The sequence below is a fragment of the Trachypithecus francoisi genome, unplaced genomic scaffold, assembly GCF_009764315.1.
Source record: "Trachypithecus francoisi isolate TF-2019V2 unplaced genomic scaffold, Tfra_2.0 Lachesis_group0, whole genome shotgun sequence".
Lineage (NCBI taxonomy): Eukaryota > Metazoa > Chordata > Mammalia > Primates > Cercopithecidae > Trachypithecus > Trachypithecus francoisi.
The window spans coordinates 80,721,002-80,737,518 of NW_022681453.1; the positions used below are offsets into that span (position 1 = coordinate 80,721,002).

General features: G+C 39.6%; 1 protein-coding gene across 1 annotated transcript in view; it reads left to right on the forward strand.

Annotated features, from left to right (window-relative positions):
• Positions 1 to 16,517, forward strand: part of MYH15 (myosin heavy chain 15) — a 130,481-nt gene that overhangs the window by 11,890 nt on the left and 102,074 nt on the right. Inside the window, 8 exon segments of the mRNA XM_033201821.1 lie at positions 330 to 473; positions 1,906 to 2,062; positions 2,703 to 2,730; positions 4,038 to 4,131; positions 5,998 to 6,090; positions 8,993 to 9,056; positions 9,553 to 9,648; positions 15,618 to 15,721. Of these exon segments, the coding sequence (XP_033057712.1) occupies positions 330 to 473; positions 1,906 to 2,062; positions 2,703 to 2,730; positions 4,038 to 4,131; positions 5,998 to 6,090; positions 8,993 to 9,056; positions 9,553 to 9,648; positions 15,618 to 15,721 (780 nt within the window).

Sequence of the window (16,517 nt, forward strand, 5' to 3'; positions counted from 1 at the left end):
GGGGGTTAGATCGTGCGTAATATGATCTATGTACTCTTAGAGGCAATCAGGGCTAGCCAGAAGCCACAAGATTAGGGTAGTGCATGACAGAAAATCTTGATATAACAAGATTTGATATAACAATAATACTATGTTTACTTCATCTTTAGGGAAGGAGAGGACTTTTTCATGTTTTTTTCCATGAAGTTTGGCTTAATTTCTTCTGGCCCCATCCCCTAATGAGGCATCATTATTTTCTTTTTGAGTCTGAATAATCTTTCTGATGCATGGGAAAATGAATAAGCATAAGAGACAGGGGAATATATCATGTATTTTTCTTTTCTCTACAGAGTCTGAGCATAAAAGAGGACAAAATCCAGCAGATGAATCCTCTAGAGTTTGAAATGATTGAAGACATGGCAATGCTGACTCACCTCAATGAGGCATCCGTGCTGCATGCCCTGAAGCGGCGCTATGGCCAGTGGATGATCTATGTGTGTAATACGCTTTCCTGCTGAACTGTCATGCTGGCACTCAGATTGCATGTCCCAGTCTCTCCTGGGTGATCTCTCACATTGAGTCTAAGCATGCTCACATGGGGATAGTCCTTGAGGAATGTCTACTGGGAAGGGACCTTATCTTAACATTTCCCCAATTTTATTTTGTCAACATTCATGTGCCTTCCCACAGGTCACCCTTAGTTAAAAGCATGAGACTTGGAGCCTGACAGACTACCATCAGCACTGTCACTTGCTTGTTAAGTTTCCTAACTTCTTGAAGTTGCCTTATCTATAAAGCGGGATAACAATGTCTGCCTCTCCATGGGAGCTTGGGGGATTAAATAAAAGAATGTAGGTAAAGCACCTAGTTCAATGCATGTCACCTAGTTAGTGATTAATGAGTGAGATGATTTCTTCATCATCATTAAATTGATGGTTGGTTGCTCAGGTTCTTTGACTTGCTCAAAACCTATGCAGCAGAAGCAGTGCTGAGTAGATTAAGCTACGATATAGCATCTGGGACCCATGGCCATAGGACCCATGGCATGCAACCAGCTTGCTCCTCAGCTCTCTGATTTACCATGTAACTGTATTAGTTTCCCTGAGGTGCTGTAACAAAATTACCACAAGCTGGGTGGCTTAAAACAACAGAAATTATTCTCTTACAGTGCTGGAGGCCAGAAGTCCAAAATCAAATCCAATCAGCAGGGCTGCACTCCCTCTGGAGGCCTTTGGGGAGAATCCTTCCTTGTTTCTTCCAGCTTCTAGCGGCTCTAGCATTCCTTTTGGTTGTATCACTCCAGTCTCTGCCTCCATTGTCACATCACCTTCTCCTGTGTGTGTCTTTTATAAAAACACAAGTTATTGTATTTAAGACCCACCTGGATGTCATCATCTTGAGACCCTTAACCCTTAATTACATTTGTAAAGACTATTTTTTCCAAATAAGATCTCATTCACAGGCTCTGGAGAATAGGACATAAACATGTCTATTTGGGGGCCATAATTCAACCTCTTCAGTGACTGAGTGACCCACATGAGCTATTCCTTCTCAGTGCCCTAAAAATCAAGCCCCTAATCTTGCTGAGGCAGAGAATCCCCTCTGGCCTCAAATGCCTGATGGCTGGTTACTGAAATCTCTGCAGTCCTGCCATTAGGGTCCTCTCTGTCTTCAGAAGCTCCATGTGTCAGACTTGTTAGTAATTAGCAGGTCTTCCAGAAGAGAGGTAATCCCAGGTCCTGATGTTACTCTAACCTGGTTCTGTTGCTTCTTGTTAGAAGTCCCTTCTCTACATGATTCCAAAAACTCTCCTCTGAGTTCCTTTATAAGTAACATTTGAGCAAATGTTACTTGACAGTGGAAGAGCTGACAAACCTGGAAGTATTTCTAATCTAGTTTCTGAAATCTTTTCTGATCTTCCCTCAGACATATTCAGGTCTCTTCTGTGTGACCATAAACCCTTACAAATGGCTTCCCGTGTATAAGAAAGAAGTCGTGGCCGCCTACAAAGGGAAGAGGCGATCAGAGGCTCCCCCTCACATCTTTGCTGTTGCCAATAACGCCTTTCAGGACATGCTTCACAGTGAGTAGCTGCCCTACAAAATGAAAAGTAAAAATATCTGATCTACTTTTTTTCTATGTCCCTAAGAGGCACTTAGGCATTGTGAGTGGAGCATGGCCTTTACAGTTAACTAATCACTTGAAGCCTCTGTTTCCTTCTAGATAAAATGTGGGCGAAATAGTACCTACCTCCTAGGGTTATTGGGCCGATTAGTTTGTACATCAAAGTGAGATAATGCATTTAAAGTGCTCAGCCCAGTGGCTGGCCCAGAGTAAGCCCCCTGTAGATGTTAGCCTTTATTATATAAAGCATCTGCTTTAGTGTCTGGCACAAAGAAGTTATTCTATAGACATTATTACACAATGATTCTTAAAAGGCTTAAAGTGTCAAGAATCTCAATCATTAGTTGGTTACCATTTGTATGTAGAGCAAAGAAATAGGCCTTTAATTTATATGTTCTTATGCCTGGCATACATAGGGGCAAGGCAAAATCGATTTTACTCTGTACCATTTGAGTGGTATGTTTTTCTAACTATAAATGATGCTAATCCTTTCCCATGTGTCTGATTTCAAATTATAGCTAGGGAAATTTTGAATAAGTTCATACTAATACATAATCCTCGAACATAAGAATATTCTGGCATTTTTCTTTCTTTTGTAGATCGAGAAAATCAGTCTATACTCTTTACGTAAGTGTTTGCCTTGTTTTTCTTTTTTGGCCTGAAGTAAGTTTCAGTGGAAATAGATACCTCCATTTCACTGGGAATAAAACTTTGATTCACCGTCTTTGAATTAATTGCCCTTTAGGTGCAATACCTTTGAGGTAAGAAAAAGATACTCAGGAAATTGTCATTGTGCTTTAGTCAGTGATGACTCCAAATACGGTGTCAGCTAGTCTGCCTCCCTCATTTTCAGAGATCCTTTAGAAATACTGCATGAGCTGATCTTAATTACCTTCTTGATGATTAAGAGAGCCACACTGTCCCAAATGGTCACCTTCAAAAGCCTCTGGATGGCTAAGCAGAGGGGCTGAATGTCCAGTAGGCATGCCCATGGAACAGTTAAGAAGCAGTTGTGGGCAGCCAGATTGGGGCAGGCCAAAGTACATGAAGCAGTGAAAACTAAAAGATGGTGACATTTAGAGAAATAAGAAAGGGAGTGAAAAGGATAGAAGGAAGGGTCACAGTGGTATCTTATTGTATGTGAATTTTGATGAAAAGAGCACTGGCCAGCCAGGTAAAATGTCAGCATGGTGACTGAGACTCAAGGAGCTGTGAAGTGCTAAAGTCCTTTACCTTCCCATGCAATGATGATGATACCACCTTGTACATTGGGCTCTCCATTGGCTTCAGTTATCCCAGGAGAGATCACAAGGTCTCAGAATTTTAGAGCTAGATGAACAGTTGGAGTTCAGACTTTCATAGAGATGATAAACTATTTTCTGGAGTTTTGTATAAATAAAGGCAGGCAGGCCTTGATTTAATGATGCTTATGTTGAAGAGGCTATAGATTTACCACTGTGCTCTTCCCACATTACAAAGTTAGCTGGTTGTCAAAGGTAAGGTAAAGCCTAAAGCCCAACTCCCTGGTGAAGTAATTGGTAGCCTTTTTCTGAGAAGAGGGTTGGACTTGGCTGTATGGTAGCCTTCATATGTGAAAATCTCTTGAACAGCTGGTAGTGAGGAGCCTTGTCTAGTTAGAAGAGGTGCTTTCCTACTGTTTGTTATTAGGACCATAAGGAACAGGCTTCCTAATATTTACAAAATTTGTGATCTTTCTAACTCCAGATTTTTACCCATGCTGTTTTTCCAGCCTGAAATGTCCTTGCCTTTCTCCCAACCAATTAAATGTCAATATGTCCTCAAGTTCCATCAGAAGCTCTACTTTTATGTAAAAGCTTCCCTGCTTGCCATAGCCTATATGATCAAAATTACCTTTCTTTCATTGCATTGATAATCAGAACTAGTTAACTGTGTCACTGAATTTCAAATCACAGAGGAGAATCTGGTGCTGGAAAGACTGTGAACAGCAAACATATTATCCAGTATTTTGCCACCATAGCAGCCATGAGTGAACCCAGGAAAAAGCCGGTAAGTGTTTATATAGCTTGGCAGAAATGATGAGGTGGCCCTACCCCCTGGATCATGGAAGCTCTGTCCTGACCACTTTTGGGAAGTAAGGAGGCAACGAGTACCACATGACAATTTGCAAATTATAGAAAAGTATTTTTTTTTTTAATCTTTCCTTTGTTCCTTGAGAGGATCATCAAGTGCTCCAAACAATAACATGAAAACATTAATTACATAATCAATTTCACTTCTGCTTAAAGGGGCATTTTCTGGCCTGGTCTTTGTTGGATCTGTAAGTTAAGTCCTCAAGATTCAAACCATCTTACCTAAAGTCTAGAGTCATCGGTGACTTGGATATTTCTGAATCCCTTTAGCTACTGTGAGATATCAAATTCCCACAAATATGCACCAATAAAAGTTTTCTTCATTCATACCTAACTCCTGGATCAAGTTCTAAATGCCTAATGGACATACCCCTCAATGTTAATCACATACCATGTTCAGAAAAATCTTTGCCTTCCCTATTAAAAACAACAACAACAACAACAACAACAAAAAACTTGTTCATTTTAGTTTAGCTCCATTAACATGTTAATGGACATCATAATAACTTGAGGATAACTAAGACCATACACGTTGGTATGCAAAATAAAATTAGGTAATGCTGAATGGAACTCAAAATCAATGAGTTACTGAGCTGTTAGACCTCTCATTTTTCTATGTCTGGCATGATTATTTTGCTTTTTCAATTCGATACTGGATGTTTGCTGTTTTTGCAAAGTAAGAAATATATTAAAATAGTCATCTGGCTCAATTTTTAAACTATAGAAGTTTCTTTTCTGACGACCACATTCCTGAATTTGATTATTGATTTCTTTGGGCATCGTTGAACTCTTTTATTCAGTAGATATAACTTTGTTTTTACAAGCATTTTAGATTTTTGTGGATTTTTTTTTTTTTGGTGTGCATTAAATGGTTTGGTTTAGCCATTGAGTTTTATGATATAATACAATACATAATATATAACACTTCTATGGAAATCTTTGCTCGTGTATATATAATGTTCTCTAACTTATTTGAAGGACAGTAAACCCATATTACTGAGAAGGGATACAATACTTAAAAATCCATAAATTATTGCGTACGATGTACTATATACGTTCCCCCATAAAATGGGGAGTATTATATAGTAGAAGGGATATAAGAAGGGATATAATATTTATAAATCCATAAATTATTAAATACCATATACTATATAGTTACCCCCATAAAATGGGTCTTTGAGGCTGACTGGAAAATAATAAAGCCATGTAGATATGGTAGACAGGTCGATGATATGTTTTGGCCCATCAGCCTGAGCACACGTGATTCAAATTCAAGATCAATACTATTAAAAGTCACTACTCGGTGGGAACCTCTAGATTACTTAGGAAAAGAAGCAAGCAAAAGTGTAGTTTAATAACACCAAGAGTCTGTTGTATTATGCTAGGATAAATTTCCAGGTGCAAAGATCAGATGGGAAGAGAGGAAGATTAATTATGGGGGAAATACATGATATGATGTTTGTCTGTAAATAAGCTGGTATGTTTTTCTTTTTTATTTGGTGACGATTTTCTTTTCCCACTCAGGCCAATGCCAACCAAAAAAGAAGCATTGCAAATAAATGAGCTCCCACATATTCATAGGGATATTGTATATTGTTAGCCTGTGTCATCCACCTGTTTTTCTGATTTCTCATTCCAAGCTAATATAAACAAATTTGGAAGCAGGTTTTGGCCATTGGTTATCAAAGCAAGAATGGGGTTTGACCTGGAGATGGAGGGCTTGCCACATTACAGAATTCTACTGATAGCTTAATCAACTGTACTTCTCTTTCATGTGTCTCAGGGGGCGTTAGAAGAGCAAATCATGCAAGCGAATACTATCTTGGAAGCATTTGGAAATGCTAAAACCCTGAGAAATGACAACTCCTCTCGTTTTGTAAGTAACATGATTTAGCATAATATCAAAGTATTTAATTTGTATGCAATGGTAAAACTCATATGTAAGCACATAGGTATGAAAACAATTCTAGAACACCAAAGAGGGTCTTTGATTAAAGTTTGTAATGTTAGATTTCTCACAAACATTTACCATCTATGTCATTAAGACTATTAAATTTTTATAAATAAATATATATCTGAAGAGTTTCTATTTGGTCAATTTCAAGAAAAAAGCATTTATCTTAATCATTTCAAATTACACTCCCAGTAGAGAAGCTCACCCAAAAAATTATAATCATGCTTTATATTTTATTACGTTTTACATATTTGAAATATTTTCTCCTTCGTAATTTCCTAAACCCCTTATGACAAGTCAATTTAGTAAGCACTTCCTAATTCACTTAGTACAATTACTGTTTGTACTCTTGCCTATGGCCTCCTTACCCCTGCATATTTTTCACTGAAGACTTTTTTGGGGGGCTGACGAGAAAATATTTTTAAGTAGCTTTTGATAACTAGAATTCCCATGGAAGGGGAAGAATTTGGATTTCTAAACCTAGTTTAACAAATCCATATTATGCCAAGAATGACTGGCAGGGAGCCACTGTATAATTCACAAGAAAATTTGCAGAAGGCTTCCTGTTTGAGTCTCCGGGCATAATTAAATAATAACCACATGCTGATTTGGCTAGTTTCCATCCAAAGCCTTAGAGCTGCTCTGTTCACATTTAGATGTGCTTACAGTGTCTGGCTGGTCATAGCAGGCACTAATACTGGTTCACAAAACAACTGGTAGATTTGGGACTTGTTAGAATGCTAAAGGACTTTCTGCTGAAATATGAAAGATAGAAAGCTAGGGAAAAAAAGGAAGGGAGGAAAAAGGAAGGAATAGAGGGATGGAAAAAGAACATTTTTAAAAAGGAAAGAGGAAAGATAAGGAAAAAAATAAAAGGAAGAAAGGGAAAAATATCGGGTAAAAAGAAAGATAGCCAAGTGTGGTGGCTCACGCCTGTAACCCTAACATTTTGGGAGGCTGAAGTGGGCAGATGGCTTGAGCCCAGAAGTTCGAGATCAGCCTGGGTAACACAGTGAGACTTTGTCTCTACTAAAAACAAAAATATGCCGGGTGCTGTGGCTCAAGCCTGTAATCCCAGCACTTTGGGAGGCCGAGACGGGCGGATCACAAGGTCAGGAGATCGAGACCATCCTGGCTAATACGGTGAAACCCCGTCTCTACTAAAGAATACAAAAAACTAGCCGGGCGACGAGGCGGGCGCCTGTAGTCCCAGCTACTTGGGAGGCGGAGGCAGGAGAATGGCGTGAACCTGGGAGGCGGAGCTTGCAGTGAGCTGAGATCCGGCCACCGCACTCCAGCCTGGGCGACAGAGCCAGACTTCGTCTCAAAAAAAAAAAAAACACAAAAATATTAGCCTGGAGTGGTGGTGTGCACCTGTAGTCCCAGTTACTCAAGTGGCTGAGGCAGGAGGATGACTTGAACACAGGTGTTTGAGGCTACAATGAGCTATGATGCAACCACTACACTCCGGCTGGGCGACAGAGCAGGAACTTGCCTTAAAAAACGATGAAGAAGAGAACAGAAAGGAGAGAAAAGTTGGAAAGACAGAAGGAAAGAAGTCGAGGAGAAAAATAAGCATGAAGATGGTTCAGTGGAAGGAAAGAAAGAAGAGAGAAGGAAAAAGAAAAAGTTCAAAATAATCAAGAAATCTGGGTTAAAATTTTCAATTAATACTAAATAGGTATGTATATATATACCTCTGTATATGAGTATGTGCACGCATATATATGTACCTGCACGTTTGTATGTATGGGTATATATACATGTGTGTTTGTGTGTGTGACTCCCACTGTCCTACATATTTTAATGTACCTGTTCCATCCCCCTGTACAGAGCTACTCACCTCTTCTTGCCAGGCTGCTGTCCTGCCCTGGTGCCTTCCTGGCATGGGCCAGCCTCCACCAGGCTGCCTTCCTCCCTGTTCCAGCATCCTCATCCCACAGGCTCTAGCTGCCACCAGACGGTGCCACCTCCTTAGCTGCATCTGGCATTCTGACATGGGCACTGGCACCTCTGGACAGCATTTCTGCCCCTCTAGATCCTGCCTTATGGCTTTTCACTGATAAGGAAGAAAGGGTATCTGTCTGTTATTTAGGCCAAGGTGTGCTTTGAAACAAGTTAGATCACATCACTCCTCTGCTTAAAACCTTACAATGTCTCCCAAACACACAAAAAATAAAACCCTACCCTTTCCCGTGTTCTACATGGCTTACATGATATGGAGTTTGTCTACCTCTTCAACTCCATTTTATGCCCCTTCTTTCTCTGACTCTCTAAGTTCTAGGATACTGGCTTTTCTTGTGATTTTATGTCAGAGCTGTTGGAGTAGCTGCTTACCCACTAGTCTATAAGATTCGTGAGGGTAGGGACCATTTCTATTTTTCTTGCGTGGTATCTCCAGTGCCTAGAAGGTTACCTGGATCTTAGTAGATGCTCAATGAATGTTTGTTGAATGAACAAACAAATATGCTGAGGAAATATTTTTTCTCATCTTTAGATAAGAACAGTGAGGCCCAGAGAGATTTCACAGTGCCCACAAGAATACACAGGTAGCAATCAGCAGATTTGGGGCTACAAGCCAGAACCACTGCTTGTCCTGACAATCATTCTGGCTTCCTCCAGATATTAGCTGGTGCTATCTCATCTCAAACCCACATTGCATTTTTCTGTTCTTCTTTTTTTTTTTTTTTTTGGTTGGTTTGTTTCTTACTTTTGCGGAAGTAGTTGTTTTGAGAGTTACATATAATGAAGTCCTTGCAAGTGCTTAGAAAATTTGAATAGGAAACTGTGTTCTGTGTCTGAGTGTGTTCTGTGTCCACACTAGGGCAAATTCATCAGGATGCACTTTGGTGCCAGAGGCATGCTGTCATCTGTGGACATTGATATCTGTAAGTACTCAATGCACTATCTGATTACTTTTTTTCCTCTTCCTTCCTTCTTTTCTTTTCTTTCTTTTATTTCCTTTCCTTTCCTTTTTTCTCTCTCTCTTTCTCTCTCTCCCTTCCTTCTTTCCTTCTTTTCTTTTCTTTCCTGACAGGGTCTCACTCTGTTGTTCAGGCTGGAGTGCCATGGCATGATCATGGCTCACTGCACCCTCAAACTCCTGGGATCAAGCAATCCTCTACCTCAGCCTCTCAAATAGCTGCAGCTACAGGCATGTGCCACCATGCCCAGCTAATTTTTAAAATTTTTCTTTGTGGAAACGGGGTCTCACTATGTTGCACAGGCTGGTTTCAAACTCCTGGCCTCAAGTGCTCCTCCCACCTCGACCTCCCAAAATGCTGGGATTACAGTTGTGAGCCACTGCACTCAGCCTGATTTCTTTTGTTCTACATTTTACAAGAATGCCTAAGTATGAATCTTTATTCATTTCTCATCATCCAGATTTGCTTGAAAAGTCCAGGGTGATTTTCCAGCAGCCTGGAGAGAGGAACTACCACATATTCTATCAAATTCTATCTGGACAAAAAGAGCTTCATGGTAAGTGTAGGATTCTGGAGCTTAGGGTTATTCCAAAACAAGAAAAATAAGCCATATTTGGGGGATGAGAAAGTGTTATTCAGTAAGTTTCTTAGCCTTTTTAGACTTCAGTATATTCATCCTTAAAACTTAGGGAGTTGAACCAATTATAGAACTAGTGTTGTATACTTTTATATGGACAGACAGTAAATGGCAACACTTCTTTTTCAATTTGGTAGCAAAAGGAAGAAGAGTGTTTGAAAGTGGGTAGGATACCCAGCAGAGATGAGTGGGTGAGTGTGTGTGTGTGTGTGTGTGTGTGTATAAAAGCATTAATTTAAGGCCTTAATTAGAACTACATGATAAGATAAGAGACCAGGGGAGGGAGATAGCATCATAGTGTGTGGTGGTCAATGGGAGTTTCCTCTCTTTTTTCTCTTTTAGTAGAGATGGGGTTTCGTCATGTTGGCCAGGCTGGTCTCAAACTCCTGGCCTCAAGAAATCCTCCCACCTTGGCCTCCCAAAGTGCTGGGATTACAGGTGTGAACCACCATGTCTGGCTCAGGAGGTTTATAAAGAAGGGGAATTTAGGTTGGGAAACGGAGAATGGGAAGGGGATTCAGTCAGACAAAGTGAAGAGTGGAGGCTACTTCTGGTAGGAGGAAGAGTGTACACAATGTTGGGAAAGGGCAAAGCAGGAGCAGGGAACAGAGAGACCAGTTTGACTAAAGGAAAAGATTTGCATAGAGGAATAGTGGAGATTTTATTCTGATGGTTTCTGAACTCAGGGAGTTGGCAGAGCAAGTGTGTGAGTGTGTTGTGGGGAGTGAGGCAATAGGAGGTCATGATTTATTGAGGGCATTATTTGGGATGATTAAGCTGATAATGGGCAGGATGGTGTGGAGGCAGAGATTTGGATGGAAGGGATTGCAAATGTCCCAGTATGAGATGACAAGACAGTGATCTAAAATAGTGTCTGGGAATGGAAGGGTGGGGGAAAAGGGATAGATGCATGGAAGAATAGACAGGTCTTGGTAGTGACTGAATGTAGGAGTGAGGAAGAGTGATGAGTCAAAAATATCCCCAAGTTTTGTGATTTGATTAGGAGAATGATAGTACCATAAACAAAATAAGAAAAAAAAACCCTGTGGAATAAGGGAATGAATTTCATGTATTTATTCAACAAATATTTATTCTGGAGCTTCCATGTGTACATCAGGCACTGCTTTTTAATCATGGGGGGTACAGTGGTGATACAAGATAGACAGGCCTCTGCCCTTCTGAGCTTACAGTCTAGTGTGGAAGACAGGCAACAAACAAGTACAGAATATATGATCTAGGCTGGGCATGGTGACTCATGCCTGTAATCCCAACACTTTGGGAGACTGAGGCAGGTGGATTGCTTGAGGTCAGGAGTTTGAGACCAGCCTGGCCAACATGGTAAAACCCAGTCTCTAGTGAAAATATGAAACTTAGCCAGGCATGGTGGCGGGTGCTAGTAATTGTGGCTACTTGGGAGGCTGAGGCAGGAGAATCACTTGAACCTGGGAGGCAGAGGTTGCAGTGAGCCGAGAATGTGCCACTGCACTCTAGCCTGGGAGACAGAGTGAGACTCTGTCTCAAAAAAAAAAAAAAAAAATGCTCTAATTTCTTTGTAGGTTATATGGCAGGTGAATAAAGAAAAATAAAGTGCGGTGAGGGGACAGAAAGAAATGGGGTTTGGTAGGGTTGTGGATAGTTCTATTTTAGATGAAATTGTCAGGGAATTTCTCTGAAAAGACTATTTTTGCAGACACCTCAATAAGTAAGGGAGCAAGTAGGCAAAGATTTCCAGGAGGAGGGAACAGTGACTACAAAGGTCCTGAGGCAGGAATGCATTTGATTTATTATTGGAATAGCAAAATGGCCACTGTGGGTGGTAGAGAGGGTAACATAGGGTAAAGTAGGCAGGGTTTGGACCATGCAGCACATTGTAGACCATGGCAGAGAGTTTAAAGTGGCATAGGGATTCATTGGAAGGAGAGAATGACATGCTGATTTGATTTCCAAGGTATTGTATTTGAGGTAAGCTTTTGAGGACAACAATGCTCCCACAGAAGTGGACATAGGATAAGATTACAGATCCAGGCTAGTGAACTGGTGGGAACAATTTTCCCAGTCCATTATGCTTAGATTAAGTATGGTATAAATCTAGCAGTGTTTTGACTACTTGGTCTTTAAAGTACCCTTACCAAATGGGGAAAGCTCTGCGAACGAGACAATTATTTTTGCCATAGATGTAATTGGTGTTATATAAGCAGTACATTCTCCTCCCCACCTTCTCTCCACCTCAACCTGGAACAGGATTTTTTTTTGGTCTTCCATTGATTAACCCTATCAAATCTAACACTCTTGACGTGTTTCTGGATGGTATAGGGCGACTGACACATAAGATCTGATGAAGGTACCAGCAGAGACTGCAAGATTATTTTCAGAGAATCTCTGTTTACTAATAGAAGCATCTGATGCCTTTGGGCTGCTATGGAAAATTCATGCTTATCTTGAATTCATTTATCTTCTTCAGTCTTTGGGGGTTGCTGAGATTGATTACTGTGCAAAGCCTGACATCTGGTGGTCCAAACTGGGTATTGTCAGTCTACCTGTTTTAGCACCCATTGTCCTTTTGGGGGACATTTTAAAAGATCATCTGGAACTCTTACTATCCATGTTTGCCAAAGAAGAGCTTCAGAGTATCCTGAGGCTTAATACAAGAGGGCATATCTTCACAATAGAGGATGATGTCCACATATCCTGAAATATGAGGATTTGTGCATACTACAAAAGAATTGGGTATGGAAATCACAGCAGAGAGGCTGGCCACCCACTGAAGGAGTCAAGGAAATGAGGTGACATATTACCTCAGAGCCAGCCTCTATTTGACCTCTACATGGCCATGAGTACCCCTTCACCCCTTTGCTCTCAATTATATCTGACCCTCGTTCCAGGTGTAGCTAAGACTCATGTCTTCGGTTCTTTTGGACAGGGCTCATGCACAATCCTTCGCTCTCACTGCCTTCTGTATAGCTTGGTCCTACACATAGTTCCCCTTTTCTTTTCTTTTTCTTTTGACTTTTTTTGTTTCTATTTATTTATTGTACCTATTCTTGCTATTCAACTAGTGTATAGATTCCAGGAATGATGATAAGTGACCAAGAGGTCCTTCCATGTTGGAATCCTTGACATTTGGCCTCATACCCTGAGTATTCGCTTCATAAACTATACAACAATCATACATCATCATGAGAGAATCTACTGAATGAACGGGAAAAAATACTTGCAAACTGTATATTGATAAGGGGTTAATATCTAAAGTATATAAAGAACTCAACTCAATAGCAAGAAAGCAACCAGATTAAAAAATGGATAAAGGACCTGACAGACATTTCTCCAAAGAAGACATGCAAATGACCAACAGGTCTGTGAGAGAAACTCAACATCAATAATCATCACAGAAATGCAAAGCAAAAACCATAATGAGATATTGTCTTGCTATCAGAAGACGAGAGATAATAAATGTCGGCAAGGATGTGAAGAAAAGGGAACCCTTGTTCACTGTTGAGTCAACTATAAATTACTACAGTTATTATGAAAAATGGTATGAAAGTTAATTTAAAAATTACAAATAGAACTACCTTATGATCCAGTTATCTCACTACTGGGAATACATCCAAGGGAAGTGAATTCAGTATCCTGAAGAAATATCTGTACCTCCATATTCACTGTAGCATTGTTCACAATTGCCGAGATAGAGAAACAACCTAAGTGTCCATGAAGGATGAATGGATAAAGAAAATATGGTCTATATACACAATAGGATACTATTATGCCTTAAAGAAAAACAAGGAAATCTTGGCTGGGTATGGTAGCTCGTGACTGTAATCCCAGCACTTTGGGAGGCCCAGGAGGGAGGATTGCTTGAGCCCAGGAGTTCAAGGTCAGCCTGAGCAACATAGCAAGACCCTGTTTCTATAAAAAATTAAAAAATTAGTTGATCATGGTGGCATGCACCTGTAGTCTCAGCTACTAGGGAGGCTGAAGTGGGAGGATCACTTGAGCCTGGGAGATTGAGGCTTCAGTGAGCTGTGATCGTGCCACCGCACCTTAGCCTGGGTGACAGACTGAGACCCTGTCTCGAAAAGAAAAGAAAAGAAAAGAAAAGAAAAGAACATCTTGTTATTTTTGTCAAGTATGGTAACGTGGATGAACCTGAAGGACATTATGCTAAGTGAAATAAGGCAGGGACAGAAAGACAAATACCACATTATCTCACCCATGTAGAATCTTAAAAAGTTGAATAAGTTCAAAAGATCTATTCCACAACACAGTGATTATAGTTAATAACTATGTATTATATGCTTGAAATGGTTAACAGAGTAGATTTTAAATATTCTCACCACACAAAAAAATAAGTATGTGAAATGATGATACATTACTTAACTGGAATAAGCCATTCTGCAATATATACATGTATCAAAACATCATGTTGTACACCATAAATATATACAATTTTAAATTGTCAATTTAAAAAATAAAAATCATTTAAAAAACAAGTACTGTAAAAAATTTTACAGGTCATTTTTATTAAAATACATATATTAACCTTCTGCTTGATTTAAGCTAGGCCAATTTTGTTTTATTTTTAAAGTTTTATAAAACAAATTTACTGAAGTACTTTTCAACTAAAGTACACGGCATGTGTTTTAAGTATATAACAGGTAAGTGTTAACATATATATGCGTGTGTATGAAACCACCATAATCAACATAATGCATGTATACTTTCAAAAGTGTCCTTGGATCTTCAGAAGGTCCTTGGACCTCCCTCCTGTCCCTTCTCACTCATTGGAGCCCTCCTCTCCCAGCCCCAGTCCCTAAGCAACCACTAATATGCTTTCCGTCACCATAGATTAGTTTGCATTTTCTAGAATGTTTAAAGACAAAACCAAAAAAATAGAGTGTATATTCTTCTTGTCAGGCTTATTTCACCCAGCATAATTATTTTGAAATTCTTCCATGTTCTAGCACGTATTTATAGTTCATTCCTTTGTTTGCTGAATAATAATCCACTGTATGGATGTACAACAGTTTGTTAGCCCATTCAACTGCAGATGGTCATTTGACTTGTTTTCTAACAAAGCTGCTGTGAACGTTTATGTAGCCCAATTTCTTTGTTTCTGAGATTTGGGGTTCAAGATAACCGATTTTCACTTCATTGAGCAATAAATAGAAAAATAAGATCAGCTCAAGAAAACTTCATTGGGATCAAGTGTTGGGCAGTGAGAGGTTAACGTGATTCTGCCAAGTCAGTTGATGCGTGACTGACAGCCTGCCTCTGCTTCAGCCTGGATTATGTTTCCTGACTAAGTGAATCATGTCAGTACTCTTAGACATATCAGGGTGCAGCACTGAACACAGCAGCTGACTTATGGATCCTTTGAAAGACAGACTCAGCTTCCTAATAGGGAGGATGTGATGTGACAGGGTTGCCCTGCTAATGTTCCCTGGGCGCTGACCCCACGGTCTGGCTGCTTCCTAGCTTTTGAAGCTCAGATCTGTTCTACTTATAATTTTACAAAATACTTTTGTCCTCCAGCCCTTAGTCGTAAATCTAGGCCAAATTCCTGTTTTCAAAGTTTTACCAGCACACATTGTCTGTGTTTTGTTGTTGTTGTTATTCGTTTGTTTTTGTTTTTTTACAGCAATTGAAACTGCTGCAATTGAATCTGCTTTTGGAATTTGCCAGCCTGTCTTCTCTTGGGAGGCATTAACACATTACTGACAAGTTAATAGAGGGCAAACATTGATTGTAGAAGTTTGGGTCTAAAATATGGATTTTATTTTGGCTTGTTTCCAAGTATGATTTAAACTGTAAATTGTGACTATTGACCAATTATTTTCTAAGGCACTTGCGGATTTCTTTAAGCTGTTTAACGAATGTTTTTCCCACTCTAGACATGCTCCTGGTGTCTGCAAATCCCTCAGACTTCCACTTTTGCTCCTGTGGAGCAGTTACTGTGGAGAGCTTGGATGATGCTGAAGAATTGCTGGCCACAGAAGTAAGGCTTGTTAGTTGTCAAAGCGAAATCTGGTAATGGCAATGAGAAATGAAAGACAGCATCTTAGAGTTCTGTTCTTCAGGGACCCGGAGAAGTTATCTTGTTTCCATAGTGTAGGGCTGCTTCTGTCCAAAGTTTACTGACTTATGAGAAAACTGCACATTGTCAATATAGTAACTTTGGAAGCTATGAAAAAGTAGAAAGATATTTCAACTCAGTGGCAAACATCTCTTTTATTTGGTGTATATCTTTACAGTCTTTATTCTGTTTTTATCTATTTGGAGCTGCTTTTGTATGGTCATGTTAGTGTTTTTTGTTTTTTACCAAAAGACTGTAATTATGCTGCATATACATTTGGCATATAGAATTTGCTTTCTCAATTTAATCGTTTAAGCATTTCAAGTATCTTTAGGAACTCTTCATAAACATTTAAGTGGGTACTTAAGATTTTATCAGGCATTTGTCCTGTTGTTTATTGAGCTATTCTCCTAGTGTTAGACTCAAGATTTTTTTTCACTCCCACTGAGGTGAATATCTCTGTAGCTTAACACTTTTTCTGTATGCTAGGTTCCTAGAAGTGAAAATACTAAGGATTATGAATTTTTTATAGTCTCTTGGTACATATACTAAATTAACCACTAGAAAGATTGTACCAATTTTTTCCCTCTTGGGGTGTATGAGAATGCACATCTTGTGCAGTGGATACTTAGGATGCAATTTTATGGTGAGGTGGCTTTTCTTAAACATTTCTTTTCACCAGTCTTTGAAATGTGTCTGCTCTAGAATAAAGTCAGGA